This window comes from Hemitrygon akajei, chromosome 3, assembly GCF_048418815.1.
Source record: "Hemitrygon akajei chromosome 3, sHemAka1.3, whole genome shotgun sequence".
Classification (NCBI taxonomy): Eukaryota; Metazoa; Chordata; class Chondrichthyes; order Myliobatiformes; family Dasyatidae; genus Hemitrygon; species Hemitrygon akajei.
Window position 1 is genome coordinate 114,763,738 of NC_133126.1, and position 23,893 is coordinate 114,787,630.

At 42.9% G+C, this 23,893-nt stretch overlaps 1 protein-coding gene across 1 annotated transcript; it reads left to right on the forward strand.

The window, feature by feature from the left end:
* Nucleotides 1–4,368: 4,368 nt before the first annotated feature.
* On the forward strand, nt 4,369–13,525 carry LOC140724565 (maestro heat-like repeat-containing protein family member 1). Its single transcript, XM_073038999.1, has 2 exons — nt 4,369–8,999; nt 13,324–13,525. The coding sequence occupies exons 1-2, from the start codon at nt 4,369–4,371 to the stop codon at nt 13,523–13,525; spliced, it is 4,833 nt and encodes a 1,610-aa protein (XP_072895100.1).
* The last annotated feature ends 10,368 nt before the right edge of the window (nt 13,526–23,893 follow it).

Genomic DNA, 23,893 nt, shown 5'->3' on the forward strand with positions numbered 1-23,893 from the left:
CCTCTCATGTTACCCTTAAACTTTTGCCCCCTAACTCTCAAATTATGTCCTCTTGTTTGAATCTCCCCTACTCTCAATGGAAAAAGCCTATGCACGTCAACTCGATCTATCCCCCTCATTATTTTAAATACCTCTATCAAGTCCCCCCTCAACCTTCTACGCTCCAAAGAATAAAGACCTAACTTGTTCAATCTTTCCCTGTAACTTAGGTGCTGAAACCCAGGTAACATTCTAGTAAATCTTCTCTGTACTCTCTCTATTTTGTTGACACCTTTCTTATAATTCAGTGACCAAAACTGTACACAATACTCCAAATTCGGCCTTACCAATGCCTTTTACAATTTTAACATTACATTCCAATTCCTATACTCAATGCTCTGATTTATAAAGGCCAGCATACCAAAAGCTTTCTTCACCACCCTATCCACATGAGATTCTACCTTCAGGGAACTATGCACCATTATTCCTAGATCACTCTGTTCTACTGCATTCTTCAGTGCCCTACCATTTACCATGTATGTCCTATTTGGATTAGTCCTACCAAAATGTAGCACCTCACACTTATCAGCATTAAACTCCATCTGCCATCATTCAGCCCACTCTTCTAACTGGCCTAAATCTCTCTGCAAACTTTGAAAACCTACTTCATTATCCACAATGCCACCTACCTTAGTATCATCTACATACTTACTAATCCAATTTACCACCCCATCATCCAGATCATTAATGTATATGACAAAAAACATTGGACCCAATATAGATTCCTGAGGCACACCACTAGTCACTGGCCTCCAACCTGACAAACAGTTATCCACCACAACTCTCTGGCATCTCCCATTCAGCCACTGTTGAATCCATTTTACTACTTCAATATTAATACCTAACGATTGAACCTTCCTGTTACGTACCCCGTAACTAGGTCACTTACCAGCAAAGATAGAGAGGTCCGTTGAAGTCTGATGGTACTATTTTTTAAAGTATTTATTGATAAAGGAGCACAAAAATAAGATTAATGCAAACATACAGATAATATATGTCGTCAATACCAAATCTAAAAGTGTGGGTATAATAATAATCAATAAGAAATAGCTCTATCGTTGTCTAGGGGATAATGTATTGTCCGATGGAAATATAACAGTCACTGTTAGTTCGTTCAAGCTGCAGCGTTTTGGGTTTAAGAGAGACGGTTTAAACTTGCCCAGGTCTTTTATGATGCCAATCCGTTTGAGTCGGGGGAGTTGGTTTCCCCGTAGTTAGCCAAAAGCCGTTTTCCGTGGTACCAGCCACCAGTCCCAGGCAACGGAACTGAACGCACGTGGCCTCCTTCAAATGGCTTCCCGCTATTACGGGATCGCTAGCGTTTCTTCTGGTGCGTCTGAGGAGCTGTTCCCACAGACCCTCTTTTTATCCTGACTCACAGGGTCTCAGGTGTCAATCAGGTTGGGATGATGCAATCCCTCTACCAACCTCCTCCTTGGTTCATTGCCTGGGGCTTTGATTGCAACGTACAGGATGCAATACACAAGTCCGTCTCCAAGAGACAATAGCCGGTATCAATGGGTCCGCCTTTCGGAGGCCAGGACACAGTCCAACCCTTTTGTGGATTCTGCATGTCTCTCTCTCATTTCCTGTGTCTCCTGAATTGACTCAATAGTGATCTTGCGATTCTCACAAAGGAGGGGGCTACCCCCACACCCTTCGGTCCCTCAGAGCTGTGGTACATTCATAACATTCCTAACTAACCTTCCGTGTGGAACCTTGTCAAAGGCCTTACTGAAGTCCATATAGACAACATCCACTGCTTTACCCTTGTCAACTTTCCTTGTACCTCTTCAAAAAATTCAATAAGATTTGTCAAACATGACCTTCCACGCACAAATCCATGCTGACTATTCCTAATCAGACCCTGTCTATCCAGATAATTATATATACCATCTCTAAGAATACTTTCCATTAATTTACTCACCGCTGACGTCAAACTGACAGGCCTATAATTACTAGGTTTATTCTTAGAACCCATTTCCCTCCACAGATGCTGCCTGCCCCACTGAGTTCCTCCAGCAAGTTGCTCTACCTTAAAAATCATAAGGACAACCCTGTAAATAATATGCAGAGAATTAGAGATAACATTTATTAGTAGCTTACTGAATCTCCTTTCCATTTTGGCATCATATGTTTTTTGGCACACGTTAAAGATTAGTAAAATTTTCAGGAGATTAAAGAATTTTCCTGTAAGAAGTAAGTTGAAGTGTCTTTCAGCAGAAATAAAAGTTAAATGTAATAAATTGGATACATGCTTGGTTATGAGGAAGGTTTAAGTGTCCCCTCCCAACTGGAGAGCTAGTATGTATAATGGGCTGAATGGACTCCTTCTTACCTATAAGCTTTTACAGAGGTGAAGTTTTAACCACAATGTACCCTGTGGTGCCTCTGTTTTAGACCTGAGCCTATGCAATTTTTTAGATTCCCATTCCTGGTGTAGGTAGGGATCCAGGAGAGGTAGATAAGGGCATCTTGTAGTGGGTAAAGCTTGTGAAATGTCTACTGCTGAGATTGCCTGTGGGCAATCAATAAAGGACTGACAGGTGATTGGTCCTTCAGCTGATAAGCTCAATCTCATTGGATGAAGACAGCACTTGGCAGGTTAGCCACTGGACATCACAATCCAATTTGTACAGCATAATGACAGGAAATGACTGTAGAGTGGGCATTTAGAGAAAAGCTTGTTTGCCCCTTGGATGGGCTGCAGTTAAATGCTTGTGATTGGCTGTGAGGAAACCCAGCTGGCAAACTTCAATGTTGATAAACCTTTTAATAAAGCAAGGAAATAGTGTGAATCCCTCTGAGGAACAAGCTATATAGGACTGATTGCATCCCCCTGCTGTGCTTGAGGTAATCATTAGAGAGAAAGGGGATCTTTGTGTTAAAGATTAAATGAGACAAATCTGATTGAAACTCAAAGCTCAGTCACCACATATGAAGATCTACACAGGCAAGCTGAGAACTTCGTGTGGATTGTGTTTTATAAGTGAACATCATTTGACACCACAATCTGCCACAGCATATTAATATTTACAAAGATCCCCAGAGCAAAAAGTAAGTCTACTCTATCACTGAAATCATGTGCATTTGTTGAGACATTGAAGATATGTTCAGAACATAATTGGATGCATAGAGAAAGGACTCTACATGGGAAGAAATGGTAAGCTTGTGAGGCAAATGAGGTACAGAGGATAAACTAATGACTTAGGAAATAGATATCTACCTTAATCAATGACAAGTGCTATTAGTGCATGGGAAGAGATAAAAGAGAAAGGGCAGTTTGAAACAAGAGGCAGAATATATAGGAGAACCAAATAATTAAATGTTAATAGAATTTTAAGGCTAAAATCCATTGTTTGTTGGGTAGTGGATCAAAAAAGCTGATTTAAAAAACATGATTCATTTCCCTGATGTCACAATAGCATTATTGTCACCTTTGTGTTGATAAGGAGAGCTTTCGTGACAATATCAACAATATCTATCAAGGCTGCATTCTGAGCAAGACTCTGCACACAACACGAAGCTTTTGTCTTCAAGGAGTCTTGTTAATGTAAGAGACAGTTAGGCCTGTACTGGAGAAGGATAAAGGAAATAAGCCTAAATCACAAAAGTTAAACTTCAGAACTTGATCAGCGCTTGTGAAGATCTGTGAGGAGAAGCTGAGAGGTTTGTGCTCCATTGTGCCTGTGTCTGTGTGCTATTATAAGAAGAAGTTCTCAACAGATGTAGTCTGTTCAGTACATTCTACACTGACTTGAATCAATGGGGATTCAACAAAGGCATAGAAGTGAATAAAAGGCAATCAAATTTAATTGACTCCGAGAAATAATACTGTAGGAAACTGGAGATAACGAGCTGTAATTCAGTTCCTTGGTTCCTAAGTACAATTACTCTTGAAGGATAAAAACCATTCAAAGAAAGACGACTCTGAGCAAGAATCCAGAGCACTGGCCCAGGAATCGAAGACAAAAAGAGATTGCTCTGAAAACAGCAGCAAGACAAGTTGGGATATCGGGCATTCCAGAGCAACTTAGAGTCAAGATGGCAAGTGGTAAAATGGAAGCTTTGCTGAATTTGCTACTTGAGGTGCCTTTGGACTCTGACAGCTTAGTTAGTCAGACAGTGTTTAACTCTCTGCAGGAACTGGGGTGCGTGGATACAGAGGGTGTCCTGACATTCCTTCGTAAGTACATCACTCACCACCAGCACCTGCCACTGGCGCGTCGCACAGATTTGCTGAAGGCGATGGTGCAGTTGGTGAAGGACAACATTGATAAGCTGGGAAGGACAGTGGCTAAAAAACTCATCACCTTGGCTTCCTCAGAAATGACCAGATGCAAAGATGTGACTGATGAGCACCAGGAGGTTGCAACCCGGCTCCTCCTCAACGTGGGCCATTGGTTTACCAAGGAGGCTTTTGATGAACTCCTTTCACTGTTTCAGCCAAAGACGGAGCCATTTTTCTTTGTGGTGCTGGCATTAGCCAACCTTTGTAAAGAGCACGTGCATTTTGTCGTCCCTTTACTGAGCCCTGTTCTCCGAGCTCTGGTTGCTCTGCTTCCTGTCGTAACGGAGGAGAAAACCAAGTGGGTATTCTGCTTTGCCTTGGGAATTTTCAGCGAAAGCATCCTTGCATACTTGTATGATATAGAGGAAGCCCCAGACCCTACAGTGAAGAAGAATCTATTTTTCCTGGAGTTCTCCACTGCTTATGACATCCTGTTCAATACTTGGCTGCCTTTAGATGAAGATAATGTCAACACAGCAGTGGTCGAGACATTAGGACAGATTACCCACCTTGTACCTTTTGACAAACTGGAGAATGAACTGCCAAGGTTAATTCCCACAATCCTGGCCTTGTACCGGGGGACCTCCAGTGACTTTTGCATCACCGAGGGTCTGTACGGTGTTCTGCACACAGCCTTTGAGAGAAACAGTGAAGAGCTGGCTTCGCAGATCGACAGCTTGCTTAGCAGCCTACACAGGCAGATCTGCACTGCCCTCTGGCAGCCCAGTGACATTTATGTACGGAAGCAGCGACAAGAAATCCTCTGCTGCTTCAAACTCCTAACACCAGCATTCACCTCTCACATCATAGAGTTCCTGCTGCTGAAACTGGAAATCAACAACAGCCAAGTCCGGTTGGGAACACTGACAGTCCTGGATCACCTGATCAATGCGGTTCCTCTCTACATGGCCAGTCAGAAGAGTCAGATTCTGGCTGGTACCAAGTTGTTGGTTCTGGCTACCGACAACAGGGTGAAGGCAAAGCTCAGCCAAGTCATATATACGATGGCCACACATAGTTACCTGCATCTGGATGGCGGTAGGGACATGGTGGAGTTTATCATCCGGCAGTGTGGTCTGCCCGTTACGGAGAATGAGAACAACACAGCAGATCCCTTAGCCGAGATAGCAGATGTGGTCACAGACCAGAACTTACGGAGGCAATGTGAGCAACTGATGGAAATGTTGACAGCTTTACCCATTGACAATGTTCTCTGGCCATTGCTCTTTGAATTCATTATCCCAGTTCGATGTACAAATGCCTTAGCAACGATTTGCAACTCTTTGGTGTATCTTGCAATGAAGAAAGCAGAAGCTGAGCCCACTGAATATTTTCTCAATTACAAGGAGCATTCCAATATTCCTGGGCCTCAGGTGCTGTTGACCAGGCTCCTGACTATGTCCTCCTCTTTGAATCAGGAGAAAAGCAGATGTACTCCTGCATTAGCTCTGCTACGAGTTTTGGGCACTGATATCCATCCAGCAGCACCTCAAGTTTGGGAGAGGGAATTTCCGAGCCTGCTCGACTATCTACAGGTGAATTCCTCAAAATCTCTGTTGCAGAGCCAGTGGGAAGAAAAACTGGTGAAGGTTTTGCTGCAGACGCTGGAATTGATTGCAGACGAGAAATGGGCCAGTCAATTTGCCACGGAGCTTATCAGCCACCTTCACAGGCACAGCAATGTCTCACAGGAGAAGGGGTTTGTGTATAAGTGTCTAGGTGTGGTGCTGCAACTTAGCCAGGATGAAGAATTAGTGAAGAGGAAACTTCAAGAGATGCTGCAGACTGTGCAACATAGTGAATCTCAGGAGAAGGAAGGTATAGCTATAGGGTTTGGGTACTGTGCTGTGACCCATCTGAACACTACATTGACTAGCCTGAAGGAATTTGCAAAGTTAAACATTTTTAAGAAGACTGCAAGTTATTTTCAGATTATAAAGGATCAGCAGAACATTGAGGTAATCAAGGTAAAAAGCACACTCATTTTATGCTATGGGCATGTCATGTCATTTTCTCCAAAGGAACTTACTTTGGATAGAGTCGACAATGAGATTATAGAGAACGTGCTCAACCATTATAATATCAGGATCTTAGGAATGAAGGTTGAGGTGAGGGACCTGAGTTTGAAATTAGGCCTGATCAAAACTGTGACACAGTCAGTGGCAGCCATCCAAGCCATCGCAAAGCCGAACTATAGCTTCAGCAGAAAGGCAGAGCTGTTGCATTATATGCAAGAACTCATCAAGGCTGAGCCAACAGAGGCGCTGGTGACCCCTGTCCGTAAGTCTGCAATCAATGCCTGCACATCTCTCTTAAAGCTGCAGCCACCATTAAAGGACAGTGCACAGTTGATTCAAACATGCCTGAATGCTGTCTTCAGTTTGCCAAGACTGGAGGAGAGTGCCGTCAGTGACCACCCTACCATAACTATGCAGGAGAGGCAGGTGCTCTTCACTGAGACAATGGCCTCCCTGTTGGATTTTTTGAAGGAGCTCCTCCTTTTGGATCTTTCCAGCACTGGGCTTCAAACAATATTTACAAACATGGAGGTGTGGATCCAGTCAGCCAAGGAGCATACACGAGAAATGGCAATCGAGACCTTCTTGCAGCTTCTGGTCTTTTACCTGGAGCAAGCTGATATCAGTGATGATGTTCCATCTCATAACTTGGGGGTCATTATTGGATGTGTGGTGCTTCGATGCATGGAGCCTTCATGCACTGTAAGGGTGACGGCCATTGAATGTCTATACATACTTCTGTGTGTCCAATTACGCTTCAAAGGGCTGTCTGCAAGCCAGCAAGACACTGAGGTAGAGCATCTAAAAAGCATTAAGCAGCAGCTTTATCAACTCGATCAGAGTTCCATGCTTCAAATTGGCTCTGAGATAGGAAGTGTTCTCTCAAAGTGCATGGCTCAGGACCAGCTGAAGAGTTTACTCTTCACCTTGTTCAATGGACTCACAGATAGCCAAACCAATGGTTCCTATTCAACTTCGATTGTCATCCATGTCCTCATTTCGAACTGCAGGGCTAACCTCACTGATGTCCCAGAACTGATCAAAGCACTGCACCATCAGTTGCAGTTAATCACTGAGGCAAAGATGATACAGATGGTGACATTTCTCATCTCTGATCTGGTGTCCCAGCATATGCCAGTGACACTGCCCTGCCTCTTAAGTTATCCAATTCCTTTTGATAACCACATTGGTGAAGTGTGGAGATTGCTAATAAAAACCAATTCAGTTGCCGCCGTCTCCATTAAGTACCTACTAGACAACTTAAAGCTGTTGTATGAAAGCAGTAAGGAATCGTTTATGGGCAGTGGGTCAAATTCTCTGATGCATCAGCCTCTGGCTGTAATCTACACTCTTCATGAGATAATAAGTTCTCAGCATTCAGTAACCATGATAGGGAGTCTCTACCCCCAGCTCTTCAGCACAGTTCTGATTCACCTGAGCTCCAGTGTCCAGCCCCGGCTTCCTTGGGACTTCCTTAGAATCCAGTCGGACAGGAAAACTGGATCACCCCTGAAGCCCTTTAACGTTATGGCTTGCAACTACTCAGTGGAGATCCTTCAGGTCTTACTGGGACAGGAGGAGAACAGCAATCCCGACCTGGCAAAGAATGAGGGCTGGGATTTGCTCAAGAGGCCGGAAGTGCACCATCAAGGGGTTGCCCTGCTAGCGGGGGCTGTGGCCAGCCGTGCGGCGCCGCACCTCATCAGCATTGTTGAACAGCTTGCACCGGTCCTCGCCAGCATCCACGAGAGCCAGAGGATTACAGTGGCTGCCTTCTTCGGGGAGCTTCTCTGCCAGACGGTGGTGTCAGAACTGCTCCTCACTGACACACTGGTGAGCATCTTGCTGCGGTGTTTGCTCGACAGCTCTGCCGTGGTCCAGTGGTTGGCTGTCAAAGGCCTGGGCAATGCTGGAGCCTGTAATGAGGGGGATAGATACACCAGCAAGCTTCTACCTATAATGCTGTCCCTCATGGACATGAACTCCAAGCAGAACACACTGCTGGCATACGAGGCAATGCGCACCCTCTCTAGTACCTTGGACAGCCTGCCCCAACATTACACCGAGCCAACCCTGACTGACGTAGTACTGGGCATTGAACCTCTACTCGAACACCAGCAGGATAAGGTGAGAGCCGTGGCATTCTCCACCCTATGGAGGCTGCTCCGATTTCAGGACATGCAGCGGGACCCGATCTTTTCAGAGCAGCTGTGTTCCAGCTTGGTCAGCTTGCTGATTCACCTCAAGGACAGGAACGATGAGGTGAGGAGAACCTGCAGGCTCATTCTGAGACAACTCGGGCCACTGTTGGAGTCAAAGCGCTTGTGCGCACTGTTTGCGGAGCTGGACTCCGAGGAAGGGCCCCTGGATTATGACAGTTACCTGACTGCAGCTTCTCTGTACATTGGTGAAGACCTCTCCGGCAAGGTCATCCGCTACGTACAACACTGCGCCCGCTTCTTCAGCAACCCGCAGGCCGAGATGCGGGAGAACGCGGTCACCTTGGCGAGCTGCCTCATGCCCAACGCAAGAATGGATTATCCCAGGTCGCCAGCTGCAAATGAGATCTGCCAAAAGATGATCGCTTTGCTGTCAGATCACGTGCAGAGTGTTCGGGTTAAAACGGTAATCGGAATACAACGCCTCTACATGTACTGACCATCGTCAGGTCAGGACTGGGGTCTGTTGGGTCCTGGTGAAAAATTCTTCCTGATGTCAGGCATTTCCAATGATGAGGGAAAAAGATTGAGATATTGGCTCCTTGATGGTGTGAGTTGGAAATGATCATCAATTTATAATGATTATTGTTTGTGCTGTATCATTTTAAGGCTATTAAACAGTTAATTTTTCAATAAATGGATTGGTTGTTGTCTGAAATAAGTTGAATGTATTTTAAATCCAATGAATCACTTTCCCTTTCAACCTCACCATATGCCTGCTTGTCCTTAAACAAGGGGAAAACTGGATACATTACTCTCAGTCCTACATTTTACAGTGAATATTTCTATTGAGCACTTAAACTTGGAGTTTGTAGGAGTGACCCCGAGCTTTGGGCTGTTTGCCACTTTAATCACCATCTGACCCTTACTCTCATCTCTGTTTTTGGCACCTGAAGTGCTACAACGAGACCCAAAGTGAACTTGAAGTAAGGTACTTCATCTTCCATTGCAGTCTTCCAGGCTCAATGTCAAATTCTCCAGCTTTAGGAAACTCACACTTCTGTCCATATCGGAATTGACCAGTTCTACTTGTCATTATTTTGGCTCAATTTCTGCCCTGCTGGGCAGAGCCTACAGCTTCATCTTTGCACAGATAAAGAAGCATAATTGTCTCCATTAATCAGCTTGGTCTCACCCTTTCAGAGGTCTTTCTACACACCCCTTGCCCACGTTTTCTCCTACTGCAAACAACCATGTTTCTCTTTCTATTCGCAGCTCTAATGAAGGGGTGTAGACCTGAAATGTTAACTTTATCTAAACTTTTCCACAGATGATTCCTTACCTGATGTGCGCTTCCTGCTCTTTTATTCTACAGTGAGCCTAATTAATCCTTGTTTATCTTTATATCCTCTCTGTATTCATACCCTGGGGGAGATTAAGGAAAGAAAAGCTCCTCCTGGAGAACTGTTGATGAGATCAATATGACTGGGCTGGAGTTTAACTCAGTTTAGATCTGACCCACCAGTCTGCTTATACATTAGTGTCAAAGATTGCAGCTTAAAGATTGCAATATCCTTCATATCCTTCCTTTATTCATATCCTGGCCAAATAACCTTTCTTCTATGATGTTGTTAGACTATAGTAACTTTGGACACATTTGCTAGTCTTTCCTTCTCCCCACAAGCCTCTCTCTTTCCTGGTTCTTTGTGACCTCCAGCATCACCTCATGGTTTTCACCTGATCATAGCCTTCACATTAATTCCTTTCTCCCCAGAAGCTTCTGATCGTCATCACCCGAAAGGTTAATCAACTACTTACTTTTGGGAGAACATGGAAACTCCACACAGACAGCATCTGAGGTTAGGACAGAAATGGGTGGGTGAAGCTATGAAGCAGCAGCTCATCTAGTTGCACCACTGCTCCGCTTCCACACCCGAAACCAGTTTCTATCTTACTGTTGTAAGAATAATGATCAATCCCCTAGAATGATAGCATTGACCTCACAATCTAACTCGTTATGTCCTTTCACTTTATCGTCTACCTGCACTACACCTTCTCTGTAACTGGAACACGTTATTCTTTCATTGCTTTTCCTTTGTACCTCGATGGACTGAAGTGATTAAATGAATCACACGGATGCCATGTGATTTTTCACTGTTCCTCTATTCAGGTGACGATAACACAATCAACTTATCAATTTAATTTACCAGTCTACCAATAAGAAACCAATTACCAGTAGAAGTGAAATAGGAGGTGGCAGAACTACCTCCATGGGGAGAGCCTTGTACTGCCTCAATGCACTGTTTAACTTGAGATAATGAAATGATCTATATGAATGGCATGCAAAACAAAGTTTTTCACTGTACAGGCAGTGCCCGGGTTACATACAAGTTCCATTCCTGGGTCCGTCTTTAAATCGGATTTGTACGCAAGTCGGAACAAGAACTTCCACTATTATTTAGCATCAGTTAGTCAAGCATTTGTCTTAGTATATAGTATATATTTTACCTTTCAATGCATATAAAACACTTAAGAAACATATGTACTCCAATAATTAAACCACTGCGTTGCTTAGTAATAATTGTAACTTTCATCGGGGCAGGGCCTTTCACACGCTCCATTATTCTTACTTTATCTGTTATCCTTTAAAATTGTTCAGATCGTTGACCGACTGTAGCCTAACGCTTTTCCAATGACCGATGGCGTTTCACCTCTTTCCAAACGTTTTATTATTTCCACTTTATTTTCAATCGCGATCGCTTCCCGTCAATGGAACAGAAACTTTTGGGCGGCGGGTCTCGAGCTTCGCCGGCTCCCAAGGTCTGCTGGGTCCTAAAGACCACCGCACTGAGACAGGCTAAATGGGACAAGTGGGGCCTGTGCTGGGTTTGGGTATTTGATCATCCACAATATTCCGCGTGGGAATTTAAACTGGAGGTGGAAATGCTTTTTTTTACGAGGTCGAGTTGCGAGCTCGACATCAACCCGACACGGATGGTACGGGAGTCACTGGATTGACATCAACCAGGCATGGGAGTGGTCTGTCACTGGATCAAACTCGGAAACCTTCTTTCTCAATCCCAGCGCTGATCTCATTGAACTACCAGCCGACCGGAACGGTGGGGTGGGGGATGTAGGGTCAGGGTGAATCTTACTAAGAAAAATTTAAGCCAAATACAAAGTTAAACACTCAACACAGTGTCAACTGCAATGACTTAAAATGGAGGACGGCATCACGATCCGACTTAAAATGGCGGACAGCATCGCGATCTGACTTAAAATGGTGGATGGCGTTCTCCTTCCTTGGTTCGTAAGTATGAGTTGTCCGTAAGTCGGACGTTTGTAACTCGGGGACTACCTGTACCTCAGTACATGACAATATTAAACCATTATACCAATCTTCCATATATTACCTCCGTCGTTTAAGCCTCAAGATGATAGCTATCACGTCAGTGAGATCTGTTGACTTAACTAACTCTCTTCATTGTAATAAGTACCATTGTTAATAATGGCTGATGAAGCATGTGCAGCAGAGATTGAATGTCAAGTTAAAGGTCTGTTTTACAGCATCTGAAGTACCTCTTGTGTCTATGTTTGAATGCATCTTCTCTGTTAATCAGTTATTTTCTTGAACCGGAAAGAAGTGTTAGCAAAAATCTACTGGCAGCTCCAAAAAGCAAATGAGTAACTGGTATAAAGCTGTCAGGTTGTGTGGGAAGAAATATCATTGACTTATTGTCACTAAGCATTATCTATGTGAGTTTTTTGTTGTCACATATTATATCACAATATAAGTGACCTGCAGAACTGCATTTAATAACATCAAAACCACATTTTTTTTCAATAATTAGTTGCCAATAGCCACTCACCAGACTACTTTGGCATCATTAATCTTTCAGTGTGATTGTAGGGTTCGGAGTGGAATATTTTGCTTCTGAGTCCTGAAGCTTGTTGGTTCGTGCGTTGCTCTGAAGACAAAGTTCAAAATCTTTAGGTGATTCTCCACTGAAGGAATGCTAAACATTCAGGAAACGTTAAACTGAAGCCTGTCTGCCCTGTCAGGTAGAATGAAAGACCCCAATGTCAGATTCTCATTGATCTTTGGTTAGGTCACAACCGGAGTGCTGTGTGCAATTCTGGTCACCACAGGGAGGAGGGCAGCGCACTGGCGAGGTAGCGATTCACCAGGATATTGTCTGGAGTGGAGTGTTTCAGTTATGAGGCGAGATTTCTCAGGCGGGATTTGTTTTCCTTCAGCAGATGAGGCTGAGGAGGAACCTGATACAGAGGTATATGGAATTATGAGGGGTATTGATAGGATGGGCAGGGAGACATCAGAAACCTGAAGGAATGGGTTTAGTGTCAGGAATGATAGCGCAAGAGGGGTGTTATGGAAAAATAAAATGATCCAGAGGATGATTGCTTTCTGGAATGCTCTCTCAGAGAAGGTGAGGAAGACAGGTTCTTTCATAGTATTTAAAAATATTTGGACATGCACAAATCTAGGCAAAGCATGTTATGGACTGAGTGCTGGTGAATGGGAACTGGCTGGTCAGCATGGACCTGGTCAGCTTAAGGACCTGTTTCCTTGTTGCCTGACTCTATGAATAAATTATTGAATACATATATTCATGCCTGTGGCAGAGTTTTGCTCTATAAAGGAGTATATTATAATTAGGTATAGACAGAAAATTAGAGCTGAATCCAGAATCATATTATCCATGAACTTAATGAGTGGTGGAATAGGCTTGAGGAGCCAAATGGCCAACTCATACTTGCATTGCTTGTTTGTTGCTGTTTTTTTCTCTATTTCAAGGGGCAAGGTTGACATTGAAAGATCTGACGTCAAGCCTTCAGAAGTGTCTGCTCAGGATCCTCGGGTCATCCTGCACCCGGCTCTTGTCCTACTAGCTGTGGAGGAAGGGGGCTTGGATCTTTCTCTTGTGCACAATGGGGCACTAAGGTCACTGAATCACCTCCAGAACATTGCAGTTCAAACAATAGAGGCTTTCTCCTGAACGTACTGCAGGCTAGATTTGAACCAGTGAACAGTTTACCATTCATAGAATTTATTTCACCTCAAGTTTTAATTTAGTGAAGGTTATTCTTTTGTTACAGTGGATTAGAAGTGACTGCAAATTGCAGGAATTAGATACTACTTGATTCATTATTAATAAGGTGCACATACGTTGTGAAATTCCTGCCTCTAATTAATCATAATGTCTGAGATTGGAATGGATTGTCTTGAAGCTGCTGCTGATGACAAAAAATAATAATTACTCTTCTCATTTTCCTTTACATGGAACATTTATAAAAATTTAAATTTCTGGGGTAAGGGATATTGTGTTCTGGACTTCAGAAAATACCCACAAGCTCCATGGGTCACACAGGACCCATCCTGTGTAGTATCTCAATAATAAACATGGGGTGTGGCAGAAATCCTTTTGGAGTGATCCATTCTCATCCGAGAATGGTATTTTGAAGAATTTTAGAGAGTAGAATAGATTCATCATCAGGCTGCAGGAATTGAAAGAGTTTTATAATGTGTACTCTTATAAAAGTGAGGTTTGAAAATATGGAGGCTCTGTGATCAAGATATTTAAGATAATAAAATAGTAAAGAGGAAGATAATCCAGACCACACCTTAAAATCAGAGCTAAACTAACAAAGAGGCATAGAGAATAGTGTCATTACTGTTTCAGGCTGAGACCCTCCATCACACTGGAAAGGAAGGGGAGAAGGAGGGAAGTTCTTCTCCTCTTCTTTTCTAGTCCTGATGAAAGGTCTTGGCCCGAAATGTCCACTGGTTACCCTTGCTGCCTGGCCTGCTGCGTTCCTCCAGCATTTTGTGTGTAACCCTGTTTAATCCTGACTTCCAGTGCTGCCAGTGTGTGGAGTTTGCACATGTGACTGTGATGGATGCTTCACTTTCCTCCCACATCAAGAAGGCTTGTAGGTTGTTGGGTTACGTGTCCCGAGTGTGTAGATCAATGCGAGGAGCTGATAGGATTGCGGGGAGAATAAAATAGGTTAAGGTAGGATTGGTGCAAATGGATATCTGATGGTCATTGTGAGTTGGGCCAAAAGGCTTATTCCCATAGTGTTTACTGAAACTCTACGATTCTATTTAGTGCTGATATACAAAGGGTAGTGGAGATATAGAATTCTCCCCAGCACAGGAGTGTTGAAGTTGAGAGTCATATTAATCCATGGATCCTCGATAGGAATTTTAGGGCGATGAGATATGAACCCCAATTATCTAACCAAAGGCTCTGAAAGCTGAAAGATTTTCTCCTATTCAGATATTCCTGTTAATGTCTGACCAGAATCTATATACCTTGGAAACACGCAGGGAGTTCATTTAGAGTTTTCAGACAGTTTAAGGTATTTAGGGTTGTTTATAATATGCTTGTTGTTAGATTTCTTTTCAAACACAAAATAATTAGTGTGATATAGAACATAGAACATAGCACAGCACTGACCCTCCACCCATGATGTTGGCCCAATCTTTTATCTTACTCCAAGATCAGTCTAACCTTTCCCTCCCACATAACCCTCCATTTTTCTATCATCTATGTGCCTCATTAGAGTTTCTGAAATACCCCTAATATATCTGCCTCTACCACTACTCCTGGTAGGGTAATGCGCACACTTATACTCTCTGAGTCAACTTGAAATTATGCTCCCTTGTGTTAGCCATTTCTACCCCAGGAAAAAGTTTTATCTATCTATCTGCTCTATCTATGCCTCTTATCATCTTGTACACCTCTCACAGACAAGTCCTGATGAAGGGTCTCGGCCCAAACCGTCGACTGTACTCTGATGCTTGTACTCTGTACTCTGATGTACTCTTGATGCTGCCTGGCCTGCTGAGTTCCTCCAGCATTTTGTGTGTGTTGCTTGTACACTTCTATCAAGTCACCTCTCATCCTCCTTTACTCCAAAGAGGGAAGTCCTAGCTTGTTCAACTTATCTTCATGTAACATGCCCTGTAGTCCAGTCAGCATTCTGGTAAATCCTCACTGCATCCTCTTAGAACCTTTCACATCCTTATAATGAGGCAACCGGTATTCCAAGTGTGGTCTTACCAGTGTCTTATAGAGCTACAACATTACATTGTGGCTCTTGAACTCAGTCCTCCGATTAATGAACGCCAACTCACTATATGCCTTCTTATCCACCCTATCAACTTTTGTAGCAGCTCTGAGGGATCTATGGCTGTGGACCTCAAACTCCCTATGTTTCTCGACCCAGCTAAGAATCATGCCATTAACCCTGTATTCTGCTTCAACCTTCCATAGTGAATTACTTCATAATTTTCTCAGTTGAACTCCATCTGCCACTTTTCAGCTCAGCTCTGCATCCTGACAATGTCCCTTTGCAACCAACAACAATCCTTCACACTATCCACAACTCCAACTCTTTGCGTCATCAGCAAACTTACTAACCCACCCTTCCACTTCCTCATCTGGTCATTTATAAAAATCACAAAGATGGGGATCCCAGAACAGATCGCTGACCTCCAGACAGAATGCTCTCCTTCTACACCACCCTCTGCCTTTTATTGAGCAAGCCAATTCTGTATCCATACAGACAAGTTTCCCTGGATCCCATGTCTTTCTGAATGAGCCTACTATTGGGAACCTTATCAAATGCCTTATATCTTATATCCACATACATCACATCCATTGCTCTACCTTTATCAATGTGATTTGTCACTTCACCAACAAATTCAATCGTGAGGCATGATCTGCCCACCAAAAAGCCATGCTGACTATCTCTAATCAGACCATGCTTCTCCAAATACTAATAAATCCTGTCTATAAGAATCCTTCCAATAATTTGCACACCACTGAAGTAAGACTCTCTGGTCTATAATTCCCAAGTTGATCTCTACTCTCTTTCTTGAACAATGGAATAATACTTGTTACCCTCTAATCATTTGGTACTATTCCTGTGGCCAGTGAGGATGGCAAATGCACAGCAATTCCTCTAACAATCTGGGATATATCCTGTCTGGCCCTGGGATTTATCTATCCTGATGTTTTTCAAAGATTCTAGCAGGTCCTCTCTCTTACCATCAACATGTTCAAGCATACCAGCATTGTTTACATTGTCCTCACAAATGTCAAGGGCCCTCTCACTGGTGAATAGAAACATAGAAAACCTACAGCACAATACAGGCCTTCCAGTGCACAAAGCTGTGCCGAACATGTCTTTACCTTAGAACTACCTAGGCTTTATCCATAGCCCTCTATTTTACTAAGCTTCATGTACCTATCTAAAAGCCTCTTAAAAGATCCTATTGTTTCCACCTCCGCCACCGTCACCAGCAGCCCATTCCACACACTCACCACTCACTATGTAAAAATTTACCCCTGACATCTCCTCTGTACCTACTTCCAAGCACCTTAAAACTATGCCCTCTCGTGCATATGACTTATACTGAAGTCATTAAGGACCTCAGCCGCAGTCACATTTCCTCTACTAACTCTGATCAGTCCTACCCTCACTCTGGCCATCCTCCTCTTCTTCACATATGTGTAGAATGACTTGGCTTTTCCTTAATCCTACTTGCCAAGGCCCTCTAGCTCTCTTAAGTCTTCTGATCAAAAACCTAGCATTTGCAGGACATGCACACTGATGATGTCTCCTCGTTTGGTGTTGAAACACTTGCAAATAGGCTGCCAAGATCGGAGAACAACTCAACCCAACCATCAACAACCAAGTTACATATTTTTCATGTTATTTCTCTTAAGTCTATTCTTCAGCTCCTTCTGGCTACCAGGTAATTCTCCAGAGCCCTGTCTGATCCTTGCTTCCTAAACCTTCAGCAAACCTTTTTCTTCCTCTTGACTAAGTGTTCCGTGTCTCTTGTCAACCATGATTCCTTCACCCTACCTTGCCTTAATAGAAAAAAAACATACCGTCAGCCCCCAGCAAGGGCTCCATAAACAGCGTCCACATATAACCATATAACAATTACAGCACGGAAACAGGCCATCTTGGCCCTTCTAGTCCGTGCCAATGCTTACACTCACCTAGTCCCACTGGCCCACACTCAGTCCATAATCCTCCATTCCTTTCCTGTCCATATATACACATTTCCACTGTGCATTTATCTGAGTGCATCAGTTCCCAATTTATGTTCCCCAGTTCCTGCGTAATAGCATTGTAATTCCCCTTCTCCAATTAAATAATTTGTCAAGGCTGTAGTAGAGGTAAAGGAATTGTGGTCACTATCTCCAAAATGCTCTCTGATGGACATGAACTATGATGGTAAAGAACCGCAGCTGAGCAACGTACCCTGCGTCTCACAAATGCTGAAGAATTTCCTCAGGGTGTTAGAGTTGTACATCATGGAAACAGAAAGCTATCATCTTACAGGGTTTTGACCAAAGCAGATGCTACTTGACCCATGGAGATACTCCAGTAGCTTGTTTTTACTTCATAGCTGAGACATTCATCAGACTGACGGAGGGTCTCGGCCTGAAACATCGGCTGTTTACTGTTTTTCTTAGATGCTGCCTGGCCTGCTGAGTTCCTCTGGCATTTTGTGTGTGTTGCCATTACACCTGAGCATGTGGTCAATTTCAAATCGTCAGGTCGGGATGCTCCACCTCCATTTCATCTCTAGCTTCTGGCCCAGCTCATTTGCAGCTGAAACCATCATTCACGTCTTTGTTACCAATAGGTTGGTCTGTTTGAGACCTCTGTTGCAGCATAACAGCCTTTGACTGCTGCACTCCTCCTTAAGGAGACAATCATCATCTGTGATGAGGGAAGCATTGCTATAATTTTGGGTCATCATTTTCCAGGGGAAAACTTCATTAACCTGAAACATCAGCACTATTCCTTGGTGTCATATTGTTATTGATTTGTACAGCAACTTGGGAGACTTTGCTGTATTAAATGTAGTAAATCAATGCGACCTGTTACTATCATTGGAAGAATGGTTGGCGCAATGGAAATTGAGAATGTTCAGAAATGGATGGATAGATCGATCTCGTTGGGCTTGCAGGGGGACAGATGTTCCCAGAGCAAGGGCGTAATGATGCCAAGAGGCAATTTATAGATAATGAAAATGTTCAAATGGGGGCATTCCATCCATTGTAGGGCAGTGAGTGATTGAGTGTTGATGGAACAGAATGTTTTGAGTTGGCATACAAGTACCAAGATTTTAAGGGAAGTTTATTAGAGTATAGTGTTATTGGCCAGTAGAGTTTAGCTAACGTGGGTAGGGATAAACGTTTCTCTGAGGCTGCAGGGCAGGTGCTAGAGCAGTTCCCTTTCTGTACACTTCCCTTTGAGGGTGCTTCCTCAGTAATGAGAACAACTTACTCAGGTCAATTGCGTTAGTTAGCTTCGTAATCCACAAAGGCTACTTGTCCTCTGAAGGAATAGAAGGCAGTTCCTTACATTTTCCTGTCTGTCCACTCTCAGTTTGACCAGACCTGCACACACTCAACTTGGTGATGTCTGATCCTGGCTTTATGTAATTTCTTTCATTCTGTGAGGTCAATTTCACGTGATGTTATGAAATCCTCAAAGAGAATGTAAAGATTCTGTGCACTTTCCAGGGGAGCTTAATATTCTTTTGTTGCAAATGTATCACTTTTAATAGATTTTTCAGCTCTTGATGGAACTCTCGAGGGCAAAATGCATGATAAATCTCAAATTCAATTAATTTGGCTGTCAGGGTCCATTTTTTTCCCCCTAAGCTTTCTCCTACATAATTTAGTCTAACTCCACTTCAAGGGATGCTGACTTATTCTAGGGTAAATGTCTGAAAGTTCTGGAGTCCTCTAAAATTCCTGGCCTTGGTTCTTATTGTTTAGGTACAAAGTCACATTTAGAGGCATATTTTGATGTTTACTTTATCCATGTTTCTAATGGTATTACCTATACAGTAGTCTTATTTTCTCTGCCCCAATGTTATTCAACTCCTTCTTATGTCTTTAGCAGACATTGTTCTTGCTGCTACTGTCAGCTAGGAGCAGAGAAGTATGAAGTCCCACACTACAACTTTCAGGAACGGCTACTTTCCTACAGCTAACTGGTTCTTGAATTGACCTGCACAACCCTAATCTTAGGATCTAGTGCTTTCCTAGTGTATATGATAAATAAACTCTTCTCAGGCTTCCAGCTGGATTCTGGTATCAATTTTATCCAATGTTTCGATGACAAACTCTGTCATCTTCATCAGAGATGATGCCTGGGCATGTTTATTCTGAATATATTTATATCCCTGTTGTCCAACCTTCCTGATTGGTTAGTCCTCATCTAATCAGGTTTCTGGTGTCCTACCTTTTTTACAATTGAATTCCAGTTCTTACTTAGAGTGAGACCTTCGTCTTTATTAAAATTCTTTTCCTCTAGTTTTATTTCAATGACTTTGTTCACCAGGTGGTTGCAAAGGCCACTGGTGCAGCACAGTAGTTAATCCTATGGCCATTGTGAATGCAACGTTCCACTACTGCCAATTTCTCCGGGCAACTCAGAAGGATACACCTCCTTTGCTCCTTGATGCGGGTTTCCACCGTGCGTCCCAACTGGCCGATATATTCTGTAAACACCAGCCGTCCTGAGTCTCAGGTAATCGTTGACCTGCTTAAGGTGTGCTTTGAGCTTCCTTACAGGTTTGTGGATGATATTAATCCAGTATCTCTTCTAGATCCTGGCGATTCTTCCAGATCCTTCCAGGTTGAATAACACTGGGTCTGAGAAAGGAAGATTACAGGTGATACCAGTAGAAACATGGGTAAAGGGAACATCAAATCATACCTCCAAATGTGACTTTGTACCTACACAATTAGAACCAAGGCCAGGAACTCACCGACATTTACCCTAGAATAAGCTGGCATCTCTCGCTGGTCCCATTCCTGGACATTGTAATACTACGGAAAGTGGATGGACGGTAGCCTCAGACAGTGCAACTGTCAGAAATCCACTCATACCTCAACAATAACAGCCACCATCATGCCTCCCAATGTAGAGTGGTTCTTTCTACTTTGATTAACTGTGTGAAAACTGTTTTGGAGCAGGAGAGTTTTCACAAGGAAATAAAATGATTATGCGCAAAGTTCCTACAGAATGGCTACAAGGTGAAGAAAGTCAATTGGGCCCCTAAAAGAGCCAAAGGAAAAACCAGGAAACCTAACAGTGAGGAGGAACCCATTGCTACCACTTGTCTTCCCTATATTTTCACTGTTTCTGGAAGGATCCTGAAGAAATACTGGATTAATATCATCCACAGACCCATGAATTTCCCCATGGGGATGAATAAAGTATCTATCTATCTATCTATCTATCTATCTATCTATCTATCTATCTATCTATCTATCTATCTAAGGAAGCTCAAATCAGAGCTTATGTGGGTCAAAGATGACCTGGGACTCAGGACGGCGGGTGTTTACAGGATTCCCTGTGAATGCGGAGCAGCGTATATCGGCCAGATGGGGTGCATGGTGGAAACCCGCATCAAGGAGCACAGCAGGTGTATCTGTTTGGGATACCGGAGAAATCGGCGGTAGCAGAACACTGCATTCGCAATGGCCATAGGATTCACTTCAACAGCACAAAACTACTGTGCCATGGCAATGACTTTTGGGACCTCCTGGTAAAGGAAACCATTGAAATAAAACTAAAGGGAATTTTTTTTTAACAAAGACAAAGTAAACAAGGTGAGAGAGCAGAAACCTGATTGGATGAGGACTAACCAATCAGGAGGGACAGACGATGGGGGTATAAATACCACCAGACTAGACATGCCTAGGCATCATCACTGATGTAGATGGCATAGCAGTATACTTTCCACCACACATGTATAGAAGTTTGTTGAAGTTTTAGATGTCATGCCAAAAATTCGCAAACTTCTAAGGAAGTAGAGTTGTGGCGTACTTTCTTCCTAATTGCACTTATGTGCTGGGCCCCAGACAGAACCTCTGAAATGATAACACTGAGAAATTAAGGTTACTGACCTTCTCACCATCTGATCCTCTGATGAGAACTGGCTCATGGACTTCAAGTTTTTTCCTTCTGAAGTTAATAATCAGCTCCTTGGTCTTGCTGACATTGAGTAAGAGGTTGTTGTTGTGGCACCACTCAGCCAGGTTTTCAGTCTCCTTCCCATATGTTGATTCGTCACCACCTCCGGCCAGTGACAGTGGGGTTGTCAGAAAACTTATTTATGACATTGGAGTGCGCTTAGCCACACAGTCCTAAGTAGACCAGGGGAGCTAAGCACACAACCTTGTGATGCACCTTAGTTGATGAGATTGTGGAGGAGACGCTATTCCCAATCCAAACGGATGGGAGTCTGCAAGTGAAGAAATCAAGGATCTAATTGCACAAGGAGGCTTTGCAGCCAAAGTGTTAAAGCTTACTGATTAGATTTGAGGGGATGATAGTGCTAAATGCCAAATTGTAATTGATAAAGAGCATCCTGGTGTAAGCATCTTTGCTGCCCAGATGTTCTGGGTTGAGTGAAGAGCCAGCAAAATGGCATCTGCTATGGCTCCTTTGGCGCTCTTTTTGTGGTATTCTAAACATGAATGTTTAAGGTATTAAAGGCACTTCAGCACTTGAGTACAGCATTAAGGATCAGGTCCAATATTGCTGGAGTGCCACTATGTGAGTAGGTTCTGAGGGGAATATGGCCCCATTTGCCATCTGAGGTACTGCTGCATTTCTTGTAGTTCTGCACTGGCCTGGTGAATAATTCATCCAATCATATTAAAATGAGTAGATCTACTTATTGACATCATTGTGGGGCATTACAATGGGCACATTGGCTTCTGCATTTTGTTCTTGACTGCATTTTATAAACGTTTCCTTGTTAGTGAAGATAGCTTGGATTTACATCCTGAGGTGCATGAAATACTCCTCTGTTTTCCCTTTTTAGCTCTGGAGTTTCAATGTGTTTGGGTATCAACCCTTCTGGTTATAGACCTTCGAAAGTGAAAGCAACTCCTCTAAATATTTGCCGAGCTGTGTCCCATAAGATCGCATTAATAATAGTTGTGTGACTTTGAACTAGTATTTTATTTTTGTATTTTTTATTACACAATTCTTCATCTGGAGATGTTAAATATGAAATGTTTGCAAGTGTTGACAGCCTTTTTAAGAAGACTAATTAACACCATAAAGGGTAATTGTGTCTGGGAATAATTTGTTATGTGTATTTACAACATCAGCACTCAATCATTTGTGGCACAACAGAGTGAAAGTTCTTGAGAGGAACAATGAAAAGAGGGCATTCTCTTCTATTTTCTCAGCCCCATAAGGAGGGCAAGGATTCAGAAAAGTGCATCGCAGGGCTCCTGCATTTTCGTTGTTCTTTCGCTTACCCTTAGTCTAACATTCATAAACCGTGTCCTTTTGTTATCGTTGATCTCGCTCTTTTCCTTTTGCAATTATCATAAACTTTACAGAATCTGCCCTCTGGTGGATTATGGATTGTGCTGAAAATCAGGGAAAGTTGCTACATTTATTTTCGAGATTAATTTTCCAGCGGGCCCTGTCAGCGCTATGTGACGGTGTTGAGAGACCAGTCGTTGGGCTTGGAGGGCCTCCTTGACAGCTCATTTCCATTTTGAGTATCAGGGGGTCTGTCCCAGTAATTGGCATGCAGATTGCAACTGATGGTGCCATAATATGGAAGCAAAGAAATTTCTAGTTAGAATAATGAGCTAGTCTGACTGATGGATGGAGCTTGAGGAGGTCAATGGAAATATTTTGCAGAAATTCACACTTCTCATTTTTGGCAGCAAAATACAGTTTTCACTGAACATACACTGCAAAGCTCTCCTTTTATTTCAGCACTGTAAGGGATATTTGATTGGGGCTTCTCTCACTTTTAATAAACTGTTCTTGTACTTAGTATAAAAGCAATGTCATGGTTCATTAAGTGCCAGAATCCTAGAGTACAGATTTTTTTTAATTACATCGTAAGAATTAATTGTAGTCAAGTGGTTTCTCCTCAATCATTTTTAATCCACTTTCATAAGGAGAGATAAACAGTGTTTAAAGTTCCAGTTAAATTTGCTATGTTCTGTCCATCTCATTATATATAAATGATGAACATTGTCAGCTGCCTGTTTATCATTTCTACATTGTCACTGGAAACTTAACAGTTGCGCATTAGTGCCCAACGATTATAGAGGGGAACAACCACACTGGTTTTAACAATTTTCTAGAACTGTGCATCTCAAGGAAGCTGTTTTCCTAAAAACAATTTCCTGTGCAATATCCCTTAGTAGAAAAGCTGAATCTTTGTGCATGACAATGGGCTCGAGTCTAAGTTTAGCATTCAACATTTTAAAGGCTGGTGCCTTTAAGGCTAATTTGTAACTTTCGGTGGTTATCTGGCATACTTGCCGAACAAT